Source organism: Poecilia latipinna, unplaced genomic scaffold (genome assembly GCF_001443285.1).
Source record: "Poecilia latipinna isolate Pla-1442-1.1 unplaced genomic scaffold, P_latipinna-1.0 Scaffold756, whole genome shotgun sequence".
In the NCBI taxonomy this organism is placed as follows: domain Eukaryota; kingdom Metazoa; phylum Chordata; class Actinopteri; order Cyprinodontiformes; family Poeciliidae; genus Poecilia; species Poecilia latipinna.
The window spans coordinates 16,192-38,174 of NW_015113372.1; the positions used below are offsets into that span (position 1 = coordinate 16,192).

General features: G+C 38.6%; 1 protein-coding gene across 5 annotated transcripts; it reads left to right on the plus strand.

Annotated features, from left to right (window-relative positions):
- Window positions 1-743: 743 nt before the first annotated feature.
- On the plus strand, window positions 744-12,765 carry snx16 (sorting nexin 16). 5 transcript variants are annotated; one of them, XM_015045932.1, is made up of 9 exons: window positions 744-918; window positions 2,045-2,571; window positions 3,755-3,841; window positions 4,803-4,951; window positions 5,131-5,200; window positions 6,681-6,817; window positions 6,901-7,017; window positions 8,235-8,277; window positions 10,452-10,537. In XM_015045932.1, exons 2-8 carry the CDS (start codon window positions 2,164-2,166, stop codon window positions 8,251-8,253), a joined length of 987 nt encoding a protein of 328 aa, XP_014901418.1. In that variant the 5' UTR covers window positions 744-918; window positions 2,045-2,163; the 3' UTR covers window positions 8,254-8,277; window positions 10,452-10,537. The 5 variants fall into 5 exon arrangements, with proteins under 5 accessions (XP_014901418.1, XP_014901422.1, XP_014901419.1 ...); XM_015045936.1 differs by having other exon boundaries at window positions 8,238-8,277; XM_015045933.1 differs by lacking the exon at window positions 10,452-10,537 and having other exon boundaries at window positions 8,235-9,254.
- The last annotated feature ends 9,218 nt before the right edge of the window (window positions 12,766-21,983 follow it).

The window sequence follows — 21,983 nt, forward strand, 5'->3', positions numbered from 1 at the left end:
CAGAATAATAATTTGTCTCTTATACAAAAATATTACTCTTTAACCTGTTGCACATTTGTTGCATTCATGAAAATATATTTTAACTGACCTGTGATGTAGACCAGATGAATCACACACGATGAGCTCAGCTTCCTTTAGCATCTAACGGGACGGTATATTCTTCTATGCCCCAACCTGCCCACATTCCCCCTAGCGGTCGTTTGTGGAATCGCACTGAATAACGTAGACAATACTGAAGAACTTATTACAATAAGAAATTAAGGACAAAGAAAAACAATGTTGGGGTGTCTATTTTTATACTTGGTGTTGTAATTACTTATAACAGCTTGGTTGCATTTTTTTGTTTGTTTTTTGTTTAGTTTTGTTTGTTTGTTTGTTTGTTTGTTTTTTGTTTAGTTTTGTTTGTTTGTTTGTTTGTTTGTTTTTTGCAAGCAAATATGTTTAACTTTCAGTGAGACTGTGACATTAGAGATAGAGTTTAACTTATCATGATCCACTTGACCCACAGCTTCAGACACAGCAGCAGCAGCAGATTCTTCATCATGTCCAGGTGCTCACACTGAAGATGTGAAACAAAGTGAGTTAATTAATGAGGTTATGTGACTTTTGAAAGGCTAAAATATGGATCATTGTCTCATAGCAAACAGGAAGTTGCAACAGACGTAAAGTAATGTTTTCTGGTCAGAAATCACTTGTGTGTAACTCATGGTGTAACCTGTCCGGCTGTGGTAATACAGCACCCCCGGGTGGTTGTTCTAAAACATAACACTCGAATCGGTTTGAGTTTAAACAAGCTAACAGAGGGTTGGACGGGATGCGCCGGATAAACTGGAATATGATAAACAGACATTTACCTTTAATGTTCTGATAAATAAAGCTGTAATTTAAAAGGAATTAAATTTCGCTCTGAAGCTGAAGGTGAGTCCCATTTACTACGTGTGTCAGCTGTTCTCCACTCCAGCTATCCTTTGTAGCTTGCTAGCTTAAGGTGAGCACGATGAATGATAGCTTATTTTTCCAGTCTTGTCAGAGAGATTGTAGGCACACCGAACACTGTTCAAAATGCTACCCGCTTAGTTTGCGGAGAACTGCATCAGAAAACTATATTTTACCGCTTTTATTAAGTCATAAAAATGCTGCGTAATTCTGCGAAGCTATTTCGGCGAGTTGGCTGCTTAGTTCGTGTTGTAATATCAACATCCTAGTCAGCACAGCAAGAGTATTCCCCATTGTGTAATATTGTTGTTGGTAGTTGTGCCTGCCTTGACACTCAGGTGAACTCAGAATAACTTTTTAATATTCCGCTGGAGGTGAGAGTGCTCATAAAATAACCTTCATTATGGAAAGACTGATTATTTAACTGTCAAATAGTAGGATCAGTAGGATCGATGTCACATTATTTATGCTATCATGAGTGTTTTTGCTGACGTGTTTTCCAGGTCAGGTTTGCAACTGTATACCATGAAAGTGTTTTGTTAGCTCTATTTACACATTTTGTTTCAATGCTGAATGTGTTCACACGTCTACAAACATTTTAAATCCAGGTCCGTCATATAGGCAGGTCACATGTTATACTTTTTATTTGCAGACTTCTTCTATGGAAGTCCAAAAGTGCCCGGAATTCAATTAAAAATGTCATTATTTGAGTGAGTGATTTAAAAATTATGATAATAAAATTGGGTAATATAATTAAGTAAGTATATTATGACTTTATTATTGCAATGTTTTTTATATACTAAAACAAAAATAAGTATGTATTATTTATTTTATTGTTTAATTTTTTTATGGCCATATTCTGCAAAAAAAAAGAAGAGATTTTTCAAAAATTAAGCCTTCAAAAACCAGAAATTCAATTTGATAACCTTGGTTTATCGCCCAGCCCTGTAAAATTATAAAATTGTAAATGACATGTGGTACATAATAATTGATCTGATGTCCTTAATACCACAATTAGAACATAGATTTAACCACATTTCAAGCAATGTGATGTTTTCTCTGTTTATTTAATTAAAAACATGAAAATACTTTCATACTGCCTCTTCAGGGTGAATGTCATCCTGTCAAGCTGAACGCTGCTGTTAGACCCCGCCATCGTACTACTGAGGCTAACCAAGGTCTGCGTTGGTGTGAAACGCCTCAGTTTCTGGCGCCAGACTCAGGGAGATGGCTTCACCCTTTGTGCCTGTCCCCATCCCCATGAACAGAGCACTGTCTGGCGGCAGGCTGAGGCGGCCGCAGCGCGCCGCATCTCTTGGAAGCGTCTCCAGTGGCTCCGAGTCGTCGTCTCCCATCACCAGGTCGGCGGGAGACGAGCGGGGTCGGACTGGCGGGGGGTCGGGATCGCAGCGGCAGTCGCGCTGCCCTGACAGGGCCAACCGCAGCCTGACTCCCCCGCCGCAGCAGAGCCCCCTGCCCCGGGGCAGGGTGAATGGGACGCTGGAGGCGTCCGTCCAGTACTCGACGTGCCCTCGCTCCATGTCTGACCCCTCCGGGAGCCAGCAGGCGGAGGAGAGGCCGATCACCCCGACCGTGCTGGGGTACGAGGTCATGGAGGAGAGAGCCAAGTTCACGGTAACAACATGATTGCCTAGCAACTGCTTTGATGGAGGTTTTTTTTACCGATGATCAGTCTGACTGTACCAGGGGGTCCAAACACTCTTGACCAAAATCTACAGCTCAGAAATTCTTGCAGATCAAAAAACAAATAAATTTTTTAAAACTGAAACCACAAAAACATAGTTTTTTTTTTATTTTTTACGAGGGATGCATCCAAATCCACTCATGGCCATTCCGATACCGATATCTGAGTTTTAGTATCAGCCGATACCGATCTGATACAGAAAATCAGTCCTGAATTGATTTAAAACGTTTCTTTTTTTAAACACAAACGTAAATGCAATGAATTGCACATTTATTTTATACAGCACACTGAAATACACCAATAGCTTTATAAGCTCAATGAAACATATATAAACAACACAGCTTTAATTTGTTCAGTCGGTGCAGATAGAAGTATCAGAGTCAATTTAAAATTAATAATAAAGGAACTGAAGCTGACAAAAATAAACTGAAACAAACGTTCTTTCAATTGGTTCAGAAAGTCCAATTAGGAATCTTTAATATAATGTAAAACAAACACAAAAAAAAATCAGTCCAGCGGCTGGAAATGGCTTCGAACGGCCTTGGCCTACAGAAACAACTGTGAAAATACAAATTCTCTTACGCTCCAAATAATCAGGACTTTTTAAATGTTGTGTTGAGAGTAAGAACTGTGTCATGAATTGACCGCAGTGCTAAAATTTAGGGTTGCACCATTTATCAATCAGCCGATTTATAGGTGCCGATTTCCTTAATTTTGGGTGATCGGTCGATTTTTACACGTGAAGCCGATCTTACCCACTGATGTTATCAACCTCGGCAAATCAACCACTAAAAATCAACCACTGTGCTTTTCATTTCTCCCATGAGAGAGGTTTTACTGACAAACCTCCCGACCAGGTCATGTCTGCACATTTACAGTTAACAATAGTCACCTCGTTGTTGCCAAATCAGCAGCTTTCTTGATATAGAGGAAACATTTCAGACAAAAAAAAAATGGTATTGGCCAAAATCAGAATCGGTAAGTTACGCTTTTTAAAAGATCGGTAATCGGCGGTCAGCCAGAAAACTGCAATCGGTGCGCCCCTACTAAAATTATTTCATTTTATTTCACACGTCGCTACATGCTTTCAGCTTTAAGTTTCATTTTCTGCAGGTTTACAAGCTCCTGGTGAGGAAGAGTCAAGACGAGAACTGGGTCGTGTTTAGAAGATACACCGACTTCTCCAGACTCAACGACAAGGTGCTTTTGATTATTTATTATTTATTTTCGTAGTGAAATTTTTTTTCTGCGTTTCCATGCAGCCGTCCCAGATGTCAAGGACGTTTTCCGCTCCAATCTTTATCTCACGCTGGTGTTTGCAAACACTCTGTTATCAGGCTACTTTCTCTCTTGAGTGCGCGGTGAAAGCGGTCAGAGCTGCACAAAGAATCTTTCTGTTCCCACACAGCCAAGCAGACCCGAGCCCACAAGGTGGACGGCGCTCTCACGGCTCAGGGAAGGAATGTTTCATACACATTACATAGGCAGGAAATCTTGAGGCGTTTGGCGGCCATCCGTGCTGGTCTGCACATTCTTTCAGATTAAAGATAATAGGACAGTCTTCTCTGCTGTTTTTTTTTAAATCTTTTTCATGAGACGCCTCCAAAAATCCTGCAGTATTTCTAGCTTCTGAAATGTCACTGTTCGCGCCGATCATTTCTGAGTATTTTTGTAATAGTGTCACATTGTACTTTGTTTTTCACTGTTTTATTATATGCAGAGTTTGATTACGTTGTGTGAGCTTTTTAGCCTGTGAGGTTGTTTTCTGGATGCTAATATTTATCAACCTTTGGATTCTTGAGGTAAAATGAGAAACTCGTGTATTTAGTTGTTGAGGTTTGTAGGTTTTCTGTGAAATAACCGCAACTTTCCATGTCAAAGGAGGAAGTTGAGTAATTTCCTAGCTTGTCTTCCTTTGGAAAACTCGATGTCCCAGTGAGGCTGAGGGTAACAGTAGAGACCATGTTGGACTTGTTTTCAACTACAATGGCTGTTTCTGAATGGAGGGTGGATCCTGCTTGTTGAAACTAATACCAAACAATAAAGGAAAGAAAGAGTATCACATTTACTGACTGGTATATGGGTAATTTTTCCTGTACAGTTGTTGGTTGATGTAAGTTTTATGCTACTTTTTGTTCTCTGTGTTTTTTTTTTCCTCCAGCTAAAGGAAATGTTCCCCGGCTTCAGACTCTCGCTGCCTCCTAAGAGGTGGTTTAAAGACAACTACGACAGCGACTTCCTGGAGGACCGGCAGCTGGGGCTACAGGCTTTTTTGCAGAACTTAGTTGCACACAAAGACATCGGCAACTGGTACTTAGAAAAACTGTACTAGTGGACGCTGCTGGTTCAGCTTTTTGTCCGTGTATCTCAACTTAACTGGAAGTCAGCATCGATATCTGACATAAACAGCCTGGAATGTAATTTTATCATTGATGTGTGAAAAAAAAAATCAAGCGTGGTTCTGTTTTTGTGCTTTCTCTCTTTGACAGCCTTCCAGTGAGGGAGTTTTTGTGCCTCGATGATCCTCCTGGGCCTTTTGACAGCCTTGAGGAGAGCAGGGTGAGCACACACAGAGCTAGTTATTCCTCTTTTCAATCAGTTGAGTAAAAGTCAGTAGAAGCTTTGTAATATGCCTGATTGTTGATCCAGTAATAACCAACGATTTGATGAGAACTCTCTATACCAACAGATGACAAGCAGGAATCTATTTTTAGAGATGCACTGATCCGATATGAATATCTGTATTGGTCCCGATATTGAAAAATAAAATTCTAGATTTGGTATCTGTGATGATGTGCCTGATCCATTAGAATGGATCTATTCAGTCTAATTCTAAAAGAAATGTTTTGTGTCAATTCAGCACTGATTTTCTGTATCAGATCGGTTTCAGATACTATCTAACCTCATATATCGGTATCGAAGTGGGGGAAAAAGAGTGTATCGTGCACCTCTAGCTATTTTGTTGAAACAAACAGGTAGGGGTTTTCTGGTATAACTGATATGATACCGATATCGCAGCTTTGAGTATTGACTGATACCGATATCGACTTGATACAATATCAGCACAAATCAGGTATACTTTCATTAATTATTTTGTTGTGCGGAATATTAGAAAGAGCTTTATCAAGAGATAATACTCCGATACTCACATTTTGGCTGATATCAGACCAATTTTCTGACATCGGTATCGGATTGGAACAGGACTGGAGTAGTCCTACTGATGTTTCTGAAGTTATAGTCCTCATATATTTAGACCTTACCGCATTTTTGAGCTGCTTTAGTCATATTTGCTGGGATTATTTTGAACAGCCCACCCCCTGTGTTATGTAACAGAGTGGGTTGGAATAGGAGCACAAGGCATAAAACGGCAGATTTGTGTTGCTGGAGAACTCCGTGTGAGAGCAGTTCTGTTGCTTTAAGGAGCGGTCCAGCCAGGTCTCATTTCCTGACACCTGGCTGGCAATGAAAACCCGAACCAGCACCATCCTGCTTCTGCAGAGAGAGAAGTCGTTCATGTTCCTGAAACGCTTTTTTAAATTTATGCTGCTCAAACATTGTGTTCATCTGGGACCAGCAGTGGGTCTGAGGAACTGGATCTCACTGATCCTGTGAGTCCAGAACTGATAGGATCTGAAAAGATTCATTCATTAAAGTCAGATGGAAACTGAGCTTCCTTCTCATTTTTAGCACATTTATTTTCCTTTGCAATTATTAGTTGTAACCACAAGAGTGGAGATAAGGAAGAGACTAGATGTTAGCTTCTGCAGTAGTGCTGAATTAGTCTCCACCAGAGTGTATTAATGCATATTAAGGGATATTTGGTGTTTAAATTATTGAAAAAAGCAGCGTTGGTCTCAGGTATTTGTGGATTTTAGCAGTTTGTGAAACGAGCGAGAAATAATACGCTATTTCCCAAAGAATAAGAAAAAAATAAAAAGACAATGTTTGTTGTGCATTTGTATTAAGCCCTAGTTTTTATTTACTAAAGCAAACTTTGCATCAGTATGTCATAGATTAAAGCTTTTTCCTCTCCCTTCAGGCGTTCTGTGAGACGCTGGAGGAAAGTAACTACCGCCTGCAGAAGGAGCTGCTGGAGAAGCAGAAAGAGATCGACTCTCTGAAGAGGAAACTGGAGGAAAAGGAGCAGACCATCCTGATGCTGGAGAAGCACGCCAAGTCAGTAGACCAAACGTCGCCTTACTGATGTTTACAGTGGGTTTTTATCAACCCTGTTACTCATGGATGTGTGATTGTTGCAGTGGAGGAAGCCCGGGGTCTCCCTGCGCTCTGTCGGCTCAGGGAAGCGAGAGCAGTGCAGACGCCGACGTGGAGTCGTCTGCAGCAGAGGCTGATCAGGACACGCCCGACGACACGGGGTAAAACACACACCCAGACAGCAAATATTATAAAGATACATGAGTGGATACTTCACCAGGTGTTAAATTACTTCACTTCTCTGCTAAACGTTCAACTTTATTCAGTGCAGAACAAATGATCCGAAATGTTGCGCCATATTTGTGAATTGAACCTTCACGTTGGATTCTTGCCTTGCATTCTGGTCACTTTTTATTCCTTTGACAATTTGCCACCTCGTAGGGGAGAACATGAATCAGAGAAGCAGCCAAGAAAGAGGCCCTAATTTCAGAAGAGTAGCTATTGATTGCAGATGAGACTGATTAGAGTCGAGTTCTTAAAAGCATTCCTCGCTACAGCAAAAGCATAAATACTACAGTGATCCAATCTGACGGGAAGGAAAATGGTGGTTTTATGATGTCCATAAAAGTTACTGAACATAATTCTGATTAAGTTTTTTCCAGTCTTACTTACAATGAAGGGACGAGTACATTTAAAGAGAGCTTTTGAAGGACGGCCAGAAATAAAGTGCATAGAATCACGTTTTTTTCACATTCAGCAGGAAAATAAAGACATTCAGAAACAATACTGATGATCTTTTCAGCTGGTTCACAGTGAAAAACACAAAATATGCTTAAAAATGTAAAGACTCAGATTTTAATCACAATAGATTATATAGACTCAAAAAAAAAGGGCTATTTGCTGAAAGAGCAACGTACCAAGCCAAAACTGTGCAAAAAATATATATACATTTTGCTTTTAAGATGAAAAAACTTCTTTGGTTTGTAAATATGTTCTACCCAAAACTAATTAATTACTAAAAGAATCATTAGTCCCAGTCATAAACAGAGTGCATGACTCTGCATGCACTCTGCAGAGCCATGCACTGCATGGCTCTGAAGTGCAGTGCATGCACTGCACTGCACTGCAAATGCCAATGCATGCACTGGCATTTGGCCAGTGCATGCATTTGGCCACACGCACCTCCACAGCTGGAACCTTTACAGGGAGTTTCACCTCCTTTCTGCCTCCATTCAGTCAAATTTGGGGAAATGTATCTGAAATACGCAAGAAATCTGGGCTCCAATCTGAGCTTGTTCGTCAAGAGCGAACATGATTTCAAAACCAGACGCCCCACGATTAGAAGAGTAATCAGTAATTATTATTACCGTTATAATTATTTTCTAGTCTTGACAGTGTTCCTGTTTGTGATGGTTTCTTTCCCCTGCATATTTCACAGCAGGGCAGCTCCGGTCTGAAAGCACAGCGTCTTTACTCGTCAGGTATTCTGAAAGCGAACTCGACGGGCTGAACTGCAGCATTCTTTCTAGTAACACGCATCCCATCACCTGTGCTATAAAAGTGTTCTGTTACGTGTTGTCAGGGTGTTCAAAGCTGCTTTTTTTTCCTCCCCACATCTGTCTCTACAAGTCTTGCATGCTAAATGTGCCGCTAACTTTGGCGTCTCTCCTGTCTGATGCCTGAAATCGGTCTGTCGGTGTTGCTGTGGAAATGGAATTTCTTGTGTTTTTTTCTTGTTTTCTCACAGTAGAATGACTTGAAACAATTAAGTGTGACAAAAAGGCAAAAAAAAAAAGTAATCTGTAAGCAGGGGAGAAGTATTTCTTCACAGCACTGCACATGTTACTTATTTAGATGCTGATGTTAAAGCTGGGATGAGTTTCTTTTCACCGTAGCAAGTTCAGGTGTCTCCTCCCTCACATGGTTACTTTCTTTCAGTGTGTGGACGTGATGACACATTTCAAAGCCCAGTGTTTCACCTCCTGAGGCTCAGCAGCTGATGCTTAGAGTAAAAACATCGCTGCTGGCCACAGAAATGCACTGGATAGTGGTGTCACAATACCTGGCTGATAGCAAGGCTTTCATGTTGAGGAAACCTAAGAAGACTCGACCCCCCAGCTGTGGTGTGGATTTATCGTGCAGCCATGTTTTGTGCCTTTCCAACCTTTTTGGACATATTTGGACCTTTTCCACCAACGGCTACTCAGCACAGCTCGACTCTGTCACAAGGGTTTTCCACTAGTAAGCATTCAGTCGGGCTAAAATCTTGCTAACTGGGCATGTGCGGATGTGACCAGATGGGCGGGTCCATCAGTCAGCCCTCTCTCATGGCAGAGAAAACGGGGATAGTGGCTGATTTTCAGACTTTTGCAAATGTAGATAATATCGGTTTCACATGCAAGTATCAGCCGATCGCTGAAAATTCAGCAAATCGGGGCTGATTTGCCGGTGCACCGCTCGGCACAGCTCAACTGTGTAGAGTTGTGCTGAGACGAGCCGCGCTGCTAGCTGCTAGCTGCTAGCTGCTAGCTGGAAAAGGACCGTCATGTTGTACAACTAACACGTTTGCTGACTGCTTCTCACACAGTGGTGTGTGTGTTCACTGTGTGCGTCTCTTTCAGTGGCTGTCTCATAACTCAGGCTGTTCTGCAGGTCCTTGCAAAAGTATTTGCTCCCCTTGAACTTTTCCTCATTTTGTCACATTCCAACAGACTTCAGTGAATTTATGCTAGACATAATTAAAGATATATGGTTTATCTGCCAAAGTGCAGATGTTATTTGAGTTCCCGTTAATGTTGAATATAATTTCATTCACAAAGTTGATATTTTAGTGAACAATGTGGCCAAACGGCATCATGAAGACCAAGGAACACAAGCGGACACGTCAGGGAGAAAGGTGCATAGACGTTTAAACCAGGTATAGGTATAAATAGATGCCCTAAACTTTGAATATCTGAAAAGGAAAATGTTTTCACAACTGTAAACCCACCAAGGCAAAAAGAGCGTCAGTCAGAGAAGCAGCCAGGAAGCTGCTGGAACTGCAGACATCCAGTCGTCAGGTGAGAGAGTCTGTTGACAGGAAATCACTTCAACGTTCAAAATGTTGTATGTGGCAAAAATTAACAGCACTCTTCATTCTGAAGGGAGGCTTCCCGCTGTAAAGTACAGTGTTGATTGAAGCATGTTTATGGTTTAGAGCGGCCCTGTCAAAGTCCAGAGCTACATCCGGACGAGAATGGAAAGATTTGAAAAATTTATGTTCACAATTTGGATCTTACTAAGAAAAGGCAAAAACATTCAGTCTGCCTAAGGTCAAAAATGTAAGGTGAACAAACTTGCACTGATACGATTGGTTGAATCTAAATTTCATCACACTTTTCAGATTTTTGCTGTGAAAAGATTGAACTCATCTATAATTCTATTTCCACATCACAATTGAGTCTTTTACATAAAATCCCAATAAATGACATTAAAGTTTGTGATTATGCCATGACAAAATGTGGAAAAGTCAAAGTTTTATGAATACATCTGCAAAGCACCACCTCTTTCTCCATTTTTTTACTCTATAACAATATCAGTCTGTAGTTTTTTTTTGGTGTTAAACTTGATGTTATTTGCAGTAAGAAGTGAAGTAACGTGTGTTTTGTCTCGGCAGTGGCAGGTGTCGGCTCCAGCCAGTGCGGTCCGCCGCCTGTTGGTGCGGCCCGGCGCTCAGCACCTCCCCTCCGGTCATCCAGGTCACTCAGCTGTTCCACAAGTCCACTTGAAGCCCAACTCCAAGCCTTTTCTTTTTTCCTTCCACCCGTTCCCCTCCAACGTCCAATTGGCTTTGACTTTCATGTGACTTCACCTTCTTCCATGTTTCAGGCTGGACCTGCTGTTTGACCTCACAGGGGGCAGAGCTCGACCCGATGCACGGAGAGGGAATGGTTTCACACTGACGCCCCTTGTGGGTTATTTAACCCGGCACCCGAAACACTTTATAAAACCCAACAACCTCAAGACGAAAAGCCGATCCGGGTCGCTCTCTAACCTCCTCCTGCTTCTGCCAGGTTGAGTGTTTGTTATAATTTTGCCTCCGGAAAGTGTGGCTCCGACGAAACCTGAAGGCTTGACGACTTTCAGAACCGACAATCGACAACAAAAGCAAACACTGACATCCCCGGACGTTTGTTGCCTTTTTGAGAAGACAGCTTCTCCAAACTGAGACACAGCACCCCCTTGTGGCTTTCTGGGCAGATGTACCCAGGTGGGTTCTGTCACGGTCGATATCCAGGTACTTTGTGCTCCCACTGACTGTTATCGGTGTAAACAAGCCCTCGGTTTGCATCATGAAGCCAACATTCCCTCTTGTTTTAAGTGCCAAGTGTGGTTTGGAAGCGTCAACGAATCAAGATGGAGACGTGAAATGCAATACCGTACACAAATCATTTCATAACTAAATAGAAGAAAGAAAAAAAAACTGACATCTAATTCCTATCCTGTTAGTAGCTACAGTCATTGTTTAATAATGTAAGGTACACTACAAAAACAAAACTGAGTATTTTTGGTGTTGTTTCTATGGCAAATATCTTAGTTTTGTCTTATTTCAAGTGTACTGACTTTCAAGTAACATATCAGCAAATATATGGGTTGTAAGTCAGAAATTCCTTTTATAAAAGTGGAAGAAGTACTAGTTCCAACTATAATTAGTACTTTTTCTCCACTATTAGGAAATTATTGGCTTTAAACAAGCTCCTATATTTTGCTGAAAATTTACTTTTGTCTTATTTCAAGTGTAATAAGATATTTGCACTAGAAACTAGACCAAAAACATTTGGTAAGATTTAGTTGTTTTTTTGCAGTGCAACACTAAAAGACCATTTCAGACAGTTTATTTCCATACAGCTACATGTTAACATGCAGCTCAAATGCAGCTTTGTGTTTGAGCTCTGGAATATTTTACATCAACACTTGCACTTTAAGATTCTGAACTCTGGATTATTGCGATTTCTGTAAGAATAATTTGCCATTTATACTCGATGTATTTAATTTACTCAGCACTAAGTCAGATTTTTTTTTTTTTTTTTACACTTTTACTTCCCAACCATCGCAGTTAGCATCGGGGTGTTCAGGTGACTTGATCGGCCAAGTGACCGTGAGTTAAAACTACAAGAGAAAGATTGTAGTGAACTAAGGCTTAGCGAAGAGCAGCCCATCTTTTACATCGCGAATGGTGCTAGTTAACTTCTCCGAAAACGACACCCAGACTGATCCTGGTGAACACGTCACAGACACACACAAGCCATACTTTTTTTTTTTTTTTCAATCTAAGCAACTCTGGAGAGGCAGATGCATATGTGGCTTTCGCTCTTTAATCGTCGTTTAACGAGGGCGGGGGGCTGCAGCTGATGGCCTCTCACGCTCGGCCTGGTCTTGCTCTTTATGAATGAATGGCGAAGCTTAATGACTGCTCGGATGTTGTTTTTACTCTTTCTACGAAGGCCACATGCCTTTTTGATCACTACAAGCCATCTTAATTTCCGACGGGGTCTAAAACGTTAATATTTTGTTTATGATCTGTGACGCTCTGGATATTTGCCTCTTGCATCATTAAGTGCCTTGAGGGGTTGTGTTGTTGTTTCTCTTTGTTTTCTTAGCTTTTCTTCTGACGAGTTGGGATTGCTTTATAGATTTATGCAGGACATGAAAGATATCCTCTCTCTCTCCCTGTGATGGAAAGGTTTTAAATAACACTCTTGTGTGTATATATATATATATAATGTTGTTTTGAATAGATATGTTTTTCTAATATTACACAAATTGAATCTTAGCTTATTTACACCTGTAGTTTCACTTTAAAAATTTATAAACATATATGTGAACAAGATCCAAAATATGAAAAGGATACTGTAGACACTGTAACACACGCTGCTTATCATGTAAAACATTATATTCACGATTAAAGAGGGAGTAACGTATTGAACACAGCTACCTTTGTTTTCTGTTTCCTTATGTTTAAATTCGGTGTTACCATGGCAATAAATGTCACCAGGTTTCTGTGAAATAAAATTTTGGATCTATCTGCTGTGAAGATGATGTGACTTTTTAAGGGGATGGGAAAAAAGACGCTTTCTAAAAGTTGTAATTATTTAATGTGGAAAAATAGGCTGTCATTACTCATAATGATCACTTTTCAGCTCTTAATTTCCCAAAGTGCCGTTTTGTTGCTGAGCCCCGTTCACTAGATTAGCGGTTTTCGCTCATATGGGACCCATTTCAGACGTTTGGCGTGACAGAGTCAGCTTAAGTCAGACGTTTTGTTCAAGACGCAGTTTATCAAAACGATGTTTTTGTGCTGCCTCTTTTATTGTCCCTTTGAAATGCGAATGGGGTCGGGCTGGTTCACGGTGTCCTGGTTTCAGTTTGTTTGCCTAACAATGTCATGGGTCAAAGAACATTTACAGATTTTTCTTCTTGAAAGCACGACTGCACTTTTCATTTCATTTTTATTTCACTCGCTCAATAATGCACATCAATAGTTCATGTAACAACGAAATCATGAGTGAAAGTTAGTCAGCTCAGTCTATGTTTTTCTTTACGTTTAGATAAGATTTTCATGACAGATTTTCATCAATGTGAACAAAAAAAACAAAAGAATGTAACTTCTTTTGTGATATTTTTCTTTTTGGTATCTCGGCTCCTTCAACATGTAATTGTGTATCAGTAAAATTCACCTTTTAAACCTTTCCTCTGTTTGTCTTGTTACAACCACAGACTTTACTTTTCTGTATTACAATTTTAAGCGAAAGACCAAAAGAGAATCACTTATAAAAAGGGGAGTGATGCTTTGGTTATCGGTTTTGAAAATACCACATAGCACAACATAACTACATAAAAAGTGTCAAATCCACTAAAACTTGCCCTTTGACGCAACAAAAGCAACTTAGGTCAAAATTGTCTCTTAAATTTCAGACGACCAGATGTCCGAACACTCGTTTTGTAAGCTTTCGTCCAGATGAAAAGTTCTCCATCAGTTCCCGTCTGTGTTATCCATTACATCGTGTCTTCAGGCGTGTCAGGAAGCGGTAGAAGGGCTTTGGGTGAACTGATCAGTACGTGTAGATACGATTAGAGAAATCACATCAGGTCTACATTCTTGCGAACCTTAATTATATCCATGCTCTCCTCAATACTTTTCTCGGGATCATCAATTACAAAACCCAACGTGGCAAATTGGATAATTTGACCGACTTTTGGAGAAGTTATCTATAGACCTTTGTTGATTTTTGCTTTCTGCTCCTGATCCAAAGTTTGCGCCACAGTTAGAGGAAGCTACCTCTCCTGACTTGCCTCTTGTTACTTATAAAGCAGTTAAAATCACTTGACAGCGGGTTCCTAAATAGAAACTTCACTCAAGAGTCCAAATTGTGCAACGCTTAGTAGAGGTGAACCGAAAGTAGAAAATCAGACTAATTGAAAATGGATTACTGCGTGTAATAAATGGTCATAAGGATGCAGTTATGTTCCACTTCTTTCTGCATCCAAAAGATGTTGTAATCGCCGCCTGTTGTGCCGAGAGAAATTTAGAGAAATTCAGAATCATTTATGAGAACTAAGGCGGTTTTATAAGATCATGCTGTCGTTAAATTCACTGTTTACTTTCCCCGAAGGTTTTACACCTATAAATAACTTGGTGAAAAGTCTTAACGTTCTCTCACTGATCCCTTTTGAGGAACAGTTCTTTGAGTGTGTACTGATGTCAGGTCTGAAGAATTACCCACAGGAACATGACTGGATCACTCAAACCTTGAAAAAGTAATTTAATCTGAAGTCAATCATGAAACTTCTTTGCTCTGCCCTCATCACACACTTTACATCTAAGAAATGGAACAATGCAGACTCTTTCTGCTGCATTGCTCCAAACCCCATTAGTTATTGTTGCTTTATCCTTTGCCACTTTTGGAGAACACATTATAAATAAGAAACACATTAATAACAATGAATCAAGGGAAAACTATTTAATGTTAGTTAAAAAAAATGGTGTCTGATTCATGAGTCATATCTTTCTCTGCTCTTTCTTACCAAAGACCATTGGCGGCTAAACATTTTATGTGTACTTGGGTTTACTTTTCTTGCATCTCTCTTTTTAACAAATAGCATTGAACTAAATGAAACCGTTTATGTGCAGCTATAAACTAAGCACTTTAACTTTTTGGTGTGTTTAGAGTTTTAGGTTTATTTATCGTCTCTCCTTTTTAGATCGCTGTTTATCTTTTCTTGGGTTCAATTTACTTCCTGTTTTTGTGTGTGTGTGTGTGTGTGCTTTTTTTGTCCCTGTTGGTCTTCTTGATTTGATTATGCTGTGTTTACTTATTAGTTTTTCTTCTCATTTCCCTCTAATTACCTGTTTTTCCCATCAAGTGCACCTTGTTACTGATGCACCATCTGCTCCTGGTTCATTAATCACCACCTCTGGTTAAATACTTCACATTTTAATCAGCCGTTTGTCAGATCTGCCTGTTATTTTGTCTTGATGTCCCTGAGTTCTTGAGCATGCGTCCCATAGTTGCTCCTTTTTATTTTATTAAACTAAACCATTAAATATAATTCTGCTTGCCTCCTGCACGCGGTTTGGTCCTCCGTTTCCACCACTTATGACAAACAATTTTCTTAAGCCCAAACCTATTTCAACCTCTGGCATTTTATTTTCATTCAGCCATAATCCTTCTGGACCAGCACTAGCATATTGGCTTGTGAGGGGAGGAGATCTTCGTTCTTTCTTTAAGACTTCCGACAGAGCTAATGACATCAGGAGACACTAAATGTATTTAACTCACTCTGCACCAGATTATTAAAAAAGTAAAAGATTATTAAGCAAATGCATTGTTTTTAACCCACAAATGAGTTACTGTTCTGACAAATATCAAGTACTCCTTTTACACTAGAAAACATTGATTTTTATCAGCGATTGGAACCTTCCTTCCTTTATCTTGTTTTAATTGATTTTCCCATATTTGGCTGTCACCTGGTAGCAGTTAATTAAATGAGGGCATGATGACATTTTAGATAATGTCAAGCTTTTTTATGCAATCCCATTAGGCCATATTACATAGCCATAATATGTATGCTTAGACAATGCTTTGCAAAATTATTCAAAACCCTTAGTTACATCAAACAAAGTCATAAAAGGAAATAACATAAATGCGTAGCACTGAACATTAAAAAGTACACAATAATCATAAAACGGGATAGTAATTATTAAAAGCTGTTTTATGGTATATATGCAGGATGTACAGCTAAATTAAATTTTGGTCCTCATGAATGGTGCAACATCAACAGTTCTTAAAACATCTAGCACTTCCACAGAAGTTTTAAAACACATTTAGCTTGGTCTTAAATCTACAGGTTTGTTTTAGTTTTTTTTTTTTTTGTTAGCAAGTTTACTGATAGTTTGTGTTTATTTCAGAATTTCTGGCTTTTGATTCTGCATTCGCAGCAGGATTTCTTTGTTTCAGTCAATTATAAAACTTCAGGACAGCTTTATCAATACCGTAACATCAAGTTCAGACCTACAGGAATGACAAAGACAAAATAAATTGACTTAATAACTGACCTAAACAAGGATATTTTACTCAAACGCATTTAGAAATAACTCGGACCACTTCTGTGTTATTTTGGTCAGCTAGCTTTACTTCCTCTTACACAAGCTAGTAGTGAGTAAAGTACATAAAGCTTTCGATTTCAGTCTCAGCACACAAACCACATTTACCCAGTTTTCACAAGCAGATTCATTCAGCAAGAAAGACCAAACGGAAAACTCCCAACAGGGCCGTTTTCCGGGACCCAGTATTAATCTAAGAGTGTTCACTGGTTCTTGTTCGGGTGCCAGGCCTCCTGCTGGCCTTTGCAGCAGAAAGTAGCAGTAAAATGTCCATGGACGGACAGATTGATGGCTCGTGAATCACATCCATGTGGTTTGAACTTGCTGGTGTCGGGTATGTGGCCCAGAAGCACACAAGTAGCTATGTTTTGATAAACTACAGACCAGAAATTTCAACTCCACGCCGCATGGAGCCGCACAAGCAGGCAGAGGAAAAGATGCGATTGAGGAAGGAACCGACTTGGATTTACTGTTCTAAGCGGCTTGGACGGGTTAATGATTTAAGTTTCTCTTAAAACGCGCTGATATTTGGGGTATTTTTTTATTGCTTTGCTTTCATACCAAACAGATACTTTGCCCAGATGAGATTTAAGTTCTGTGTTTTTGGATTCAGTACTGTGATGTATTTGATTCGTAAAACCAGATGGATCGTCTGCTAAGATGTTTTTGAGGTGGGAGTTGTTTTAAGTCCAGTTTGACTAGCCTCAAGGTCCAACTCTGCAGTTTTACTAATTTTATATATATGTATATATATATTTATATATAGGTGGATAGATAGATAGAGGATTTGTTTCCGAAGATATTTGTTGTTTTTATGTCTTCAGTAATATGCTAAACTGACAGTAGTCTTAACTTTGTAGAAAGGGAATCCGTAAATTATTGTTGATCCTGGTTTTTTTTTTTTTTTTTTTTTTTTTTTTTTTTTTTTTTTGTTCCTTTTGCACAGCTGTGGAATTAAATAAGTAAACATTTTCCAAAATTTTTTTTGTATATATTATCTTTTTTTTTTTTTTACATTATCACAACAAATGTTGGGCATCGCTTTCTGAAAAATACTTTGTGCTGTACCTAAATAAATTAATGTCTAAAGAGATTTTATCTGTAAAAAGCTTGAATTACTCACAAATTGTGGACAGAGGACCCGAACAGCATCATCCAGAGGGCTGCAAATGGCCCACGGGCCACACTTTGGACATTTCTGCTTAACGTAACACAGTTGGATTTAGAACCAGTTGGAGCCTGCAAACAACATTGGTCACTTTTATTAAGTATTTTCTGTTTTCATCAACACATCTTTTGTGTTCCTTTCTGTAGAATTAAAAAAGGTTTTTTCAGGAGCTACGTCTCAGACGGAGCTTTTTGTTTTGCAGATGGAGTGCCCCAGGGCTCTGTGTTAGGCCTTGTTTTATTCCCTGTTTTTATTAACACAGGGAAAATATGGTTACATTTAAAATTGACACTTATGCATAAGACAGCAGTTCATTTCATGTTCTCTACTTTGAGGCATATTATTGGTAATCTAGATTTTTTTTAATGTTTGTGATGCTCCCTGTATTAGATTCTATGTATCTTTGGTCTAAACGTCTTATAACAAGTTTGTGCAGCATGGTTTACTTCATAACCTGGTTTTTTATAATCAACTATGTCTAAGAATAGTACTGGTGTATTTTTATGCACAAACATGCCAGACTGGAAAAATTTCCCTCGTTTATTTTTAACACCTTTAAACATTTGCTATGACTTGGGTATTCATTAAATCACTCAGATTTTGTTTTGGGCTGATTGAAACTGTTTTATCTTGTTTTGCAACTAGATCATTTAAAAATCGTTCAAGTATGCTAAAACATTTATTTTTTGTCTCTTTGGAAGTCTTTGAAGCTCTTTTGGGAACTGAATCTGTCCATTCAGAGTATAATCAAGTCAAGTCAAGCTGGACTTTATATTTGTAATATGTTAACTGTTTTATACATTAAGTTGGTGTCAAACTTTGTAGCTCCTGCCTTGTGTTGGTGTGCCATCTTGACCAGCTCACACTTTAAAAACAGATTTATTCACAAGGTTAAACGAAGGTTAAAGAAATAAAAACTTTTTTTTTTTACAATTTCTCACTGCAATGTGAAACAGCAGCACGAAAACTTTGGGCCGTTTTCACTTACATAACTGAAAATGATTTAGACAGTAATACTCTATTTTTCAAACAGTCATAAACAGGATTGCAATGGAGCTCCAACTTGACAGACTTTATTTTATTTAAATTATTTTAAAGCAAATGGGTGTTATTAGTGTCATAAATACATGCAGAGTCTTAACTGGAAACACACATGTCACTGTTTGTTCTGCTGACAAGCAGGGAGGGGTGTGTGTGCTGCAAGTGTGAGCCTGCCTTTCGAATAAGTACAAGCTGAGGACCACAGGGAGGCAGAGAGCAGGGCTCCTTCCACTCATAGTCAGTATGAAGTTGGCAGTTCACTGTTTGTGCTTTCTGCATTTCGTCCTTCTGAGTTTTGGACTGGACACGTACATTTCACTCAGCAGAAGCAAAGCCTCTCACAGTGATGGTAAGTGACTTGTAGAGAGGTTTTTTTTTAATCTATTCATCTTTTGCATTTATGTAGCAAACAAGTTATGCTGATAAGACATGTAAAAAGAAATGACTGCATCTGAATTCATCGTCCTGAACAATCAAGAGTTTAAATGTTATGAAACCACGACACATTTATCAATAGAATAAATGAATAGGTTATAGAATAGGTTTAACCATGCAAAGTTTGATTGAACACGTAGTTAATTGTAAATTAAATTTAAAAAAAAAAAATAGCATTTCAACTGGACCATGGTCATTATTCACAGGACTGGAGAATATAAAATAAATGCATTTGAGTCCGCAAGTGAAATTTGAACTGGTCTTTATATTTCAGTGATAATGAATTATGAATTTAACCCTCTAATAATTTATACCCCTGTCACATTAAATTTCAAAGTACTTTTTTAATTTTACCAATATGTTTCAATTGACTGGAAGTAATTCTTTATTCTGTGTTAACATCCAAATCATTGCTTGGTGATTTGATATAAATTTTTGACATGACATTTTTATTTAAATTCAAGATTTTTCTAAAATAATTTTTTTTAAATTATTCTTTTCACTTTGTGTTATCTTTTGAGAGATGCCGGCATCGTATGAGAAACAAACTTAACTGAATGAAAATAAATTTAAGTAAAAATAATTTTAATAATTTTGGGCTTGACTATATATAACTCCTTGAACTTACCTTCTTTTTTTCTTTTAGAGCATTTTCATAAAAAAGTTTTTGTGTTGAGTACACATTTAATGGAGGCACATAATTACCCATTACACTGATAAAACAAGCTGTTTAGATAGATAGCTTCATATTAAGCCATAAAAAATTATGATACTATAAAGGACTTTTTGAATCTAATCTAATGAGGTTTCATATGACTCCTTCTCCTGACAATCACAGCTGAGATGTACAGTTCATTGGCAACGGCTCCCTCAGGTTTGTGAAGCTATGCTAGCTAGCAAGTTTGGCATTAGCATTACTGCTGTTGCTAAACTAGCTAAACTTTGTTTCAGCACAGAAACTTTATCAACCACAAGTCTCACAGAAGTTCCTAAATTTGACACAATTTATATATTATTATACAACCTTTATAAACGTAGCCCTACTAATCTCTGCTGGACAGCATACAAAATGGATAGGTTTAGCTAACAGTTGAACGAAGCTAACTGGAGTCTAACGTAAATTTTAGACAGAATTTGTTTGCTAGCCATTGTCAAAATAAAATGCTTGAACAACATATTTTTTAATGGCTCATGTTTAACAGTCTCCAAAATTATTTTTTTTATTGTGTGTGTAAATCACATGGGGCTTGACACAGACTGCTAATCTTAAACATGGTACTAATTTTTCAATGGGAGGAAGAAGATAATACAAAACATATATATTTCACTATCAGTGCAGACATGATGGGAACTCTGAGGTATTCTGTACAAACGGCCCCGGTCTCTGGTGCTTCACTCATTTTTATGGCTGCAGAGGTTTATGGTAGGAAGTGATTTGTGTTATAAATGAGAGTTTTATATACGCCTTGATTTATTGCCGCAGAATGGACTGTTTTCATCTATGTCATAGTAGGCTGTGCAGATATCAGAAGAAAAGAGGGGAAAAAGGAGCCTCAGTCATCAGTGTTATCTAAGGTTTGATCTGGGAGTAGAAGTTTTTTATGTGTCCAACAAAATTGTCCACAACCCTACATGAAACCTCAGCGTTTTAAACCGCCTTCGACTCCATTTACGCTTTGTAGATCCATGTAACCGCACTACGAATAAGTCGAGTGAAACGAGAGGCTGTGAGCCGGCTCCCACATCCTGTCACCTGTCAGGAACTGACCTTTGGAACACAAGCACAACCATTAACTCGTCTGTCTCAGCAGGCACTGCGGTTGCTGCAGCATCAATCTGAAGAAGTTTTAATAGGCCTGAGGAAAATTCTGCTGGAGAAGTGACAAAGGTTAAACTCTGTTTTAGGAGCTAGGATTTCTTTCAGTAGTAAAATGCTAGGGTTGTCCAGTGTCAACTTGTATTGCAAATCGGATGTTCAGGTGTATTTCATCTGACAGAATTTTATTTATTTATTTTTTTATTTATTTATTTTTTTTTTTTTTTTTTTAAAAAGCAGGTTTTAAGTTATGATGCAGATTAGAAAACACACAAAAAAGTTATTGCGCTGAGATGTCTAAAAGTAATAAAGTAGCTGCTGAGGACAGTTTAAGTTTCAGAAATATGCACAAAAGAACTTCAGTAGACAGAAAAAGAGGAATATGTATATTGCTTGTCTTTAGATAATTTATCCTCTACAGTGGAAGTTTTTTCAGCAGAACTTCTAAACCATTTTATTGGGATTTTATGTGACACACCAAGACGGGGTATGCATGAATGTGAACTGGCAAAAAGAAAGAGAAAAAAATATATTTTCAACATATTTTACAAACAAAACTCTGAAAAGTGTGGGTCGTTTTGAATTTATCCCTAAATGACTCCCCTAAATTAAATCCAAACTTCAGATGTTACCTGCTAAGTCCAGTCCAGGTTTGAGCACAGAGTAGCAGCAGTATCATGCTGTGGCTTTTGTTTTATTTTTGTTTTCAGGAGGCACAAGGAGGCTGGCTGGAGTTGATTAAAAGCTGCAAAAGACTGCACAACAACCCAAAAATATACAGGCTTAGCTAAAGTCATAAGGATTAGATCGGATCATTCGTATGCTAGAACGGTCTAGTCAAAGTTCAGATCTAAATCAAACTAACAGTCTTTGGTGAACTTGAAAATTAACGTTTACAGATATTCTCTACTTAATTTGTCATAGTTTGAGGTATTTTTGCAAAAGGAAAAAAGTATTTTTGCAAAAGGAAAAAGTAGCATTGTTTTTATAACGGTATAAAATAACAGGACAGGCTGATGCAAGTTTTTTTTTTTTTTTTTAACAAATGCTTATGTGGATTTAAGTTTGGACTTTGACTGGGCCA

Bases quoted from the DNA above. Each gene is read 5' to 3' on its own strand.
- snx16 (XM_015045931.1), top strand. From the start codon at position 2,164: ATGGCTTCACCCTTTGTGCCTGTCCCCATCCCCATGAACAGAGCACTG. The intron at 2,572-3,754 runs GTAACAACATGA...CATTTTCTGCAG, and splicing joins AGGAGAGAGCCAAGTTCACG to GTTTACAAGCTCCTGGTGAG. The intron at 6,818-6,900 runs GTCAGTAGACCA...TGATTGTTGCAG, and splicing joins ATGCTGGAGAAGCACGCCAA to TGGAGGAAGCCCGGGGTCTC.